The following is an 8,045-nucleotide window of genomic DNA, read 5'->3' on the forward strand; positions in this document are numbered from 1 at the left end:
TCCAAGGAAAGCCATCACAAAGAGTGCATTATATTATAAATCTGCTTTATTTAGCAATTACAGGAAAGCAAAAAGCAAGACATCACATGGGCCAAGGATCTGTACATCACAGGACTAGTCACTTGTGCGACCACAGCTATGACCAGGGAGGTTCACAACACTGGCAGGTGGGGTATTCACAAGCCATGGAAAACTAAGGGAACTTCCTGTAATTAGGTCAGAGTGGTTTCTAGAATGAAAGGGGCAGGGATGCCCTTTCACGGTGAGCCTCAGGAATAGGACTGGGGAGGCATGTGCTGGTAATCTAGAGACAACTTGAAGCACCAAATGTGACTGAATCATGATGAAAGCAATGGGGACACAGGAGGGACAAGTGTAGACAGAGGAACAACGAGGACATGTGGTCTCCTCAGCTCCAAGTAGAGAGCAGAGTTGGGAGGCCAGCAGAGGACTAGCACCTGAGCAGAGGGCTCTGCAGGCAGAGGGCACTGGGGACCAGCAGCAGGACTTCAGTGCCGGTAGCTCTTCCTGCTGGAGGAGGTGGTGGTGGTGTACTTGATGGTGGAGGAGCTGCCCCCGGTGGAGCTGAGTCCGCTTGCGACGCCTCTGCCACTGCCAGAACTGAAGCCACCTCCAAGGCCATGGCTACTGCTGTAGGAGTAACTGCTGCCTCCACCCAGGCCCAAGCCACTGCTGGCACCACTGGCACTGCCATAGCCGCTGGACATGGTGGACTGCACCACAGCTGTGGAGGAGGGACAAGGACACAACACAGTGAGCTCCTGAGCCACTTCTCAGGGGCTGAGCCAGCTCACAAGGGCTGGGCAGGGAGACAAGCAGACTCAATACTTACAGATGTTGACTGGTCCAACGCCTTCACCGTTCAGCCTAGAAGAGGAACACAGCAGGTGAGACCTGGGGAGCCATCACCACTTCCCCGTGGGGAGCCTCAACTGGGGTCAGTTCATAAAGAACTTCCTGGAAATGTTCCTGAGTAGTCACTATGGCCACAGTTAGTGCCTAACCTTGTGCTCACTGCCTGACATCCTGGCGATGCCCTCAGGGTGGAGGGCCTGTGGGTACCCACCTGCACTCCTCGCCCTCCAGCAGCTTCCTGTAGGTGGCGATCTCCACATCCAGGGCCAGCTTGACATTCATGAGCTCCTGGTACTCCTTCAGCAGCCTGGCCATGTCCTGCTTGGCCTTCTGCAGGGCGTCTTCCAGTCCTTCCAGCTTGCCCCTGGCATCCTTGAGGGCCATCTCCCCACGCTGCTCCGCATCAGCGATGGCGGACTGCAGGCTGGCACCCTGGGTGGGAAACAAGCACAGTGGACTTGGGTGTGGCACTGCAGAGAGGGTTAGCCCTCAGCCTGCGTTCTAGGTAAGCAACAACGCGGGATACGGGGAGTGACGGGCAAACACTGAATCTTTCTGTCCATCGGACCTGCTTCTTCACGTGGTCGATCTCAGATCTCAGCCTCTGGATCATGCGGTTCATCTCTGCAATCTCCTGCTTGGTGTTGCGCAGGTCGTCCCCATGCCTGCCCGCTGTCACCTGGAGCTCCTCATACTGCATATCAGTAGAAGAGGGAAAAGAAAATCCCTGTGGGTTACTTCTTACTTCTTAATGAGGCACACATTAACAGTGATGTAATGGCTTTTCCTCAAGAGACGTTTAGGAAATGTTGATGTATCATGGTATCAGACACTTTACCATGGAGTAGCATGCAATGCTATAGAGAAGAACACAGACTGTATAGTTATGCTAGGGACTGACTAGGTTCTGTACTCTGTCCTGAGAGCAAGCATTGAGGGTGATGCTTAAGCAAGTGTGTCTAGGTGCTTTTCTGTTATAGCTTTATTCTTCTGTCAAGTTCTTGGGGTCCCTGGACTGATGTATAATTTTGTAATGGAAGTGTAAAATATATGCTGGGAAAGGATTACAGCTTCTTTCCCATAAATCAATATCCAATGAAGTGAGAAGACTTCTAGAATTCAGGATGGCACTTGGGGAACTCTTTAACAGCTCCCAACTCACTGCTCACCTTGGTCTGATACCAGGATTCAGCCTCAGCTCGGCTCCTCTGAGCTATCTCCTCGTATTGGGCCCTGACCTCAGCGATGATGCTGTCCAGGTCCAGGTTGCGGTTGTTGTCCATGGACAGGACCACAGATGTGTCCGAGATGTGAGTTTGCATCTGTGACAGTTCCTGCAGAAAACAAGGGTCCGAAATCATCTCTACCTGTGAGGATTCCTGATATTCCCAACACCCCTCTGCTCATTGCTCTGCAGAGCCCCATCAGTGGAAACAAAGAGACGTGAAGTTGCCTACCGCCTCATAGAAGGCTCTCAGGAAGTTGATCTCATCTACAAGACTGTCGAGCCTGGCTTGCAGTTCAGTCTTAGTCATGTAGGCAGCATCTACATCCTGGGGAAAGAGTTACCAAAGTGGAGTCAGCTTAGACCTGAAGCCCAGCCATCTCATCCCCCTGGCCACAATACTCTCAGATGGGTTAGAGGTGCAGAGCCGTGTATGTCCTTCAACAGAGAAATTTGAACTCCTGACTTCACCAGCTCACCTTCTTCAGGGTCACAAATTCATTCTCTGCTGCTGTGCGCTTGTTGATTTCATCTTCATATCTGCAAAAGGAAGGGCACAATGCATTTGTCAGTAGATGGGTGACCTGAGCCACATGAATAGAATATATATACCAATCTGACCAAAAGATATATTTTGTTGTTATTAAATATTTCAATCTCTAACCTCTCTAACTAACCTTCCTTGGTCTTGCTTTTTATTTTTGCAATAGTTTGTGATTTTCATTTGCAAGGACTTGTTTTCCTGAGGAACAATATCCATATATATATAAACTAGTTCCTTCAATGTCACAAGCTTTGGGTCATGTAGCCTTCACCCTTGCTTGTACTCACTTGTTCTTGAAGTCCTCCACGGTGTCCTGCATGCTCCTCAGCTCCGAGTCCAGGCGGCCTCTCTCTGCAGTGATGCTGTCCAGCTGCCTGCGGAGGTTGTTGATGTACTGCTCGAACAAAGGTTCCAGGTTCTGCCTGACGGTCTTGGTGCCCTGCTCCTGCAGCAGAGTCCACTTTGTGTCCAGGACCTTGTTCTGCTGCTCCAGGAAGCGCACCTGGGGGAGACAGAGTATGACAAAGTAAATTCTGGTACTTCTGCTTCTAAGATCCAGTTACCAGTGCACCTTCCAGTGCATGCTGTCTCCCTGTACCTATCCCTGGTGCAGTGTCCTCCTGGGCCTGGGAATAGAGATCCAGAGTGACTCCTTCAACCTCATCCCTGTACAGAGGGCAGGAACCCCATGCAGGGCACAGAGAGCACTGAAGGGGCGGACTAGAATGTGGCCCAGAGCAGTGGGGCTGTGAAAGCTCTCAGACTCCTTCTGCCTCCTGTGCAGCCCTCCATTATACTGAGCTCAGCTCTATCCAATGTAATCAGGCACCCCCGTACAGAAGCCTCTGGAAGGAGGGAATGAGGCCCTGCCTTCCAGCTGCAGTCTGACTGAAGAGGACCCAGAGCCAGGACACAAAAAGAACTGGGAACAGCAGCCAACTGTAGAGGCATTTGCAGAACCCCGTCAACATGTCCCCTCCAGCTTGTGTTGGGCATATTTCATGCACCCCCAAGGAAGTGAAGAAAGGACCACGGCCCACCTTGTCGATGAAGGAGGCGAACTTGTTGTTGAGGGTCTTGATTTGCTCGCGCTCCTCGGTCCTCACCCTCTGGATGGTGGGGTCGATTTGCAAGTTCAGAGGAGTGAGGAGGCTCTGGTTGATGGTGACCTCTTGGATGCCTCCAGGGGGGCACACAGGGAAGCCAGCGCCCCCATAGCCACCACCTAAGCCAGCTCCACCACCGAACCCAAGGCCAGCACCAGCTCCACCGCCAAAACCAAATCCACTGCCCACTCCTCCAAAGCTGCCTCCCACTCGGCTGCCATATCCTCCTCCGATGCCACAGCTGCTGACTCCCATGGAGATTCTCCTGGAGCCTCCCAAGCCATAGAGGCTCCTGCTGCCAAAGCCAGCTCCTCCACACACTGCCCCGCTGCCCCCGCTGCCCCTGGTGCGGCACACGGACACGCTGCTGAAGCCAGAGCGGCTGAGCCCAGGGCCTCTGGCTGAGCTGGTGCTGAAGCTTCGGTGGCTGCTGCCTTGGCCCCTCAGGGTAGATTTGCAGGACATGGTTCCCAGAGACACGACGAGAAGGCTGGGGAAGTGAAGGCGATGCAGGGCAGAGCTGAGGAGCAGATGTGTATGCTGGGCCCTGGGAGCAGCTTATATATGATGCAAATGGGCTGGGCTCCCTCTTGGAGGTGAGCTTGCAGAGTGGGAAGGGCTAGGCTTTACAAATAATGAGATCACTCCCAACTTCTAGAAAGGTATGATACAGGGAGATTGCTTTTTGGCTTCCTTTAGTCATGGAGAAATTCTCCTGCCTTCCAGCCTTGACTTGATCTGAACACAATGAGCCTGGATGTAAATTCTCTGAAGTCATGAGTTAGTCATGTTCTCAAACAAAGCAGACAAGGAGCTGATCTGTGATAATTGTCCCTTCCTTCTGCTTATTCAGACACTCCCTGTATGCCCCCTCACCACACAGGTCCCCTCCCCCTCCCGCCACCAGCACCTCCCTTCCAACAGGGTAGGACTATCCCTGGGGGCGTACAGGCATTTGTCCCAAGCAAGGAATGTCCCCATGCATTGCGTCAGTTCTTCTGCAGCTCCCAGACGTCGTTCCTGGTGGTTTGAGGTAGCCATGGTGGTACTTTGCTCATTTAGTTCTCCTCTGTAAAGCCAGACTGTAGTAGAGTTGCCTCTTGTTTTCACTGTAAGTCCAATACTTGCTATGTATAGGTGCAGACACCACCTAACCTCCACAGGTGTCTCCATCCCAGCCTGCACCTCCCTCACTGGCATTTGCTTGCTGCTCAGCCAATTCTCATGAAAAGCAGGTTTTTTGGTTTCAGTTGACATTTATAGATACCTTCTTCTGTGATGTTTCACAATGTTGCTGTTTATTTATTTATTTTTTTTTTTCTGAGCTTAAAGCATCCAAAATAGGAAGGACCATAATCATGAAGGCACTCCCAGGATTTTTAGATCTATCCAATGACTTTTGACTTTTTACAGGAATTGGGAATCAGAAAATTCTCGTAGGGTGTGTATAGAAAGTGGAGGGGCATCTAGAAGCAATGAATCACTAAAATGTGCCCTTACACGTATGGTGGTTTCACAAGTCGATTCCTAGGATTTCTTTTTCTAACCTCAGTGCTTGAAACCTCAAATCTCTGGACACCTCAGAGGGAAGGCAGCCTGTCAGATGAGAGCAGCGCTTGCCTTACAAGGGAGTGAGATTCATTTTTTCCAATCTATACATCCAGTACCATGCACAAGGAAAACAGAACAATTCTAGGCGTGTTCTCCCCTGAGAACGTGTAGCGAAAGGAGCAGCCGTGGGTGGAAAGGCTGACTCCCACGCTGAGCTGAGTCTGCACCACGTTCCTGTTACTTTTTGGAAAAGCAGTCCTTTCTCGGGGACACACTGGGGGCTTAGCATCCAGGATGGTAGGAAGCTCCCACCCAAAGTGCTACATCAGCGTCTGGAGGCAAAAAGACACCTCCTGAGACAACGGAAGCAGCTGTCCTCCCTCCGCCCTGGTTACGCAATGGTTGGTGAAGAATGTCCTTCCACCCAGTTCTGGGAAACAGGTGCTCCATCTCATGGTCCAGCGCACTGATTCACTCTAGCCTGTTGGGTTGGGGGTAGGAGGTGTGCTGGGGAGGCAGGGTGGGCAAGTCTGATGGGCTGACGTGTGTCTGTCTGCCCACCGTCCTTTGCAGAAAGCAATATCTGGTGTGTATGTTTGCTTTTCACACTATGATAGACAGAACTGTGACTTGCAAAGCCTAAAGTATTAGCTATTTGTGTCCTTGAAGAAATCATTTGCCAACCACAGGTTTTTGGAGCATGAGGCCTGGGGTGAGACCAGGTTCCTGTGCACCCTCATGCAAAGTATGGGGCCCTTTTGTACCGATTTTCACACCTGTAAACAAGACAAAAGAGTCACCGCCTCACAGTAGTCTTAGTACAATGTCTGGCTCATACACTGTCAATGAAAATGAGCTGTTATTATGAGAAGGAAGCATGAAGAAATGGAGCATGTAGGGATTCACAAGCAGCTTCCCGAACTAGAAACCAGGTGCAGCAGCTGTGTGTGTAGAAGTGGGTGTTTGGAGGACAAATGGAAGAAACAAAGCCATCGCTGCAAGCTTGGGCCACGTGAGTGACGACTCCAGCAGCCACGCAGAGGGCTTTGCTCTTGTTCCTGCCACAGCTCCAGCGGGCAGGCCGGAGAGCAACAGGATGAGAAGAGCAATTTGCAAGCTTGCCGGCTCCCTGCCGCAGCATGGGTGGAGCCCCAATGCATCCCCCCTTTAGGGGGTGCACTGTCCAAGTGCCGGGCAGGAATCAGCATGGACAGAGAGACTCAGTATGGCATACTGCTCTCCCGCCTCTGAAGCTAAGGTCCCCGCTCATTCTGTTCTTGGTCTCATGCAGTTTCCATCCAGACTGTGCGGGGACAAGCTGCCACTGACCAGTACAAGTGACCCCATCAGTTCCTCTTTCAGTCCGGATTCTATATCTTTAGAGGATAGGAGCAGACTCGGCCTTAAATGAAATGTGTCATTTCATTGCAGCAGGACCTCACTTTTGGTCTTGAAGCCTATTGGCAAATGGTCTAATCTCAACCTCTATCTGAGCCCAAGCTTGGCATGTGCCCCCCCAACCCAAACAGCACCATCAACATAAAGGGCCACTTCATTTCTTGACACGAGCACTTATCTTACTTGGTAGATTGCTGATAAATTCTCTAATATCAGTCCTCTTGACCTCATGCCAGGTAGCGCTCTGGGAACCAAGGTCAGTTGAGAGTAAGATCAGCTGGGAGGGCTTCTGAGCAACGGTAAGGGTGTCTAAAACAATGATGGAGGAATGAACGAGGAGAGACCTCCCTCCCCGAGCCCCAGCAGATGTGGTTTTGATTCCACTTCTTTTCTGCCTCACCAGCCTTCGAGGATAAGTTCATACTCGGCTCCTTTACCCTTGATTTTCTAGCTTTCCTTGTCTGGGTGCAGAGGTGCCTGTGCTCCCAAGCCCCTTTTCAGAATGCTGTCCTGAGCTGATCTCTCCCCCTCTAGAATGCTGCACTCTCTCTTCCCCCGGCTTCTTCAGCACCCAGATGTGCTGTGGTCCTAGGTAGTAGAACCTCTGAGTGATTAGAGGCCTTCTGAACTCTCCCTGGTGGCCTTGAAATGTGTCCCAGGGCAGCTCTGTTTTCCCAGAGGAGTCAGGCAGGGAAGAGCCACCTTTCATAATAAGATGAGAACAAAGAGGTGACAGTTCAGGCAACTATGTGGGAGAAGAAGCAATCAGTGTGAGTAACTCAATGGCAGCTGGCCTCCTCCCCAGCAGGCTGCTGAATCCAGGCAGAGAGCCCCCTTTTCAGTCCAGCCTGGAGCTGCCTCTGGTGGCCACGGGGTGCAGAATGCCTTGTTCTCATCTCAGAGGTTTAGCCTGAACTGCTCATCTTGTTCCCAGCATGGGGAGGGTGGAAAGTGCCGAAGCCTCAGCCCATGGGAAGTCACCTCAAGACGATTTGACTTGCCTTTCTGCCTCCCTGGGTGGAGCCCTTGATGCCGATGAAGGGTAGGCTATTGTCGTCAGCATGGAAAGCTTAGGACTAAGCACCTAATCCTGCAAGCCACAGCAGAAGATGCTGTTCAGAGGAAATCCCACAGACCCTGTCCGATCCCCGAGGAGCATCCTGGGGAGAGCGAGGCACATGCAGCAGCCCGCGTGCGTGAGGACAGCCACAGCAGCTCCAGGACGGAGCGGGGCGAGCAGCCTGCTGAGAGCGTGGGTACTGCACACGGTGCCGAGACTCAGCAAGCCTCTCGTGTCGTCATTGCAGCATGTGGTTATTGCATTGGGCCGTTTCTAGACCTAATG

The 8,045-nt window shown here is 51.9% G+C and overlaps 1 protein-coding gene across 2 annotated transcripts; it reads right to left on the reverse strand.

Moving 5' to 3' along the window:
• Positions 1–222: 222 nt before the first annotated feature.
• On the reverse strand, positions 223–4,216 carry Krt6a (keratin 6A). Of its 2 annotated transcripts, XM_045152321.1 has the most exons (10): positions 3,907–4,216; positions 3,686–3,870; positions 2,933–3,147; positions 2,581–2,641; positions 2,334–2,429; positions 2,046–2,210; positions 1,445–1,570; positions 1,088–1,308; positions 854–888; positions 223–745 (listed from the first exon to the last, which is right to left on the reverse strand). In XM_045152321.1, the coding sequence occupies exons 1-10, from the start codon at positions 4,214–4,216 to the stop codon at positions 510–512; spliced, it is 1,650 nt and encodes a 549-aa protein (XP_045008256.1). In that variant the 3' UTR covers positions 223–509. The 2 variants fall into 2 exon arrangements, with proteins under 2 accessions (XP_045008256.1, XP_045008255.1); XM_045152320.1 differs by having other exon boundaries at positions 3,686–4,216.
• Positions 4,217–8,045: the final 3,829 nt, after the last annotated feature.

This window comes from Jaculus jaculus, chromosome 6 (assembly GCF_020740685.1).
Source record: "Jaculus jaculus isolate mJacJac1 chromosome 6, mJacJac1.mat.Y.cur, whole genome shotgun sequence".
Lineage (NCBI taxonomy): Eukaryota > Metazoa > Chordata > Mammalia > Rodentia > Dipodidae > Jaculus > Jaculus jaculus.

Excerpts from the sequence above, each read along its gene's own strand:
- Krt6a (XM_045152320.1), bottom strand. The coding sequence starts at position 4,216 with ATGTCCTGCAAATCTACCCTGAGGGGCCAAGGCAGCAGCCACCGAAGC. Across the intron at positions 2,211-2,333 it reads TGAGAGCCTTCTATGAGGCG|GAACTGTCACAGATGCAAAC; the intron begins GTAGGCAACTTC and ends TGTTTTCTGCAG. Across the intron at positions 746-853 it reads CGTTGGACCAGTCAACATCT|CTGTGGTGCAGTCCACCATG; the intron begins GTAAGTATTGAG and ends CCTCCTCCACAG.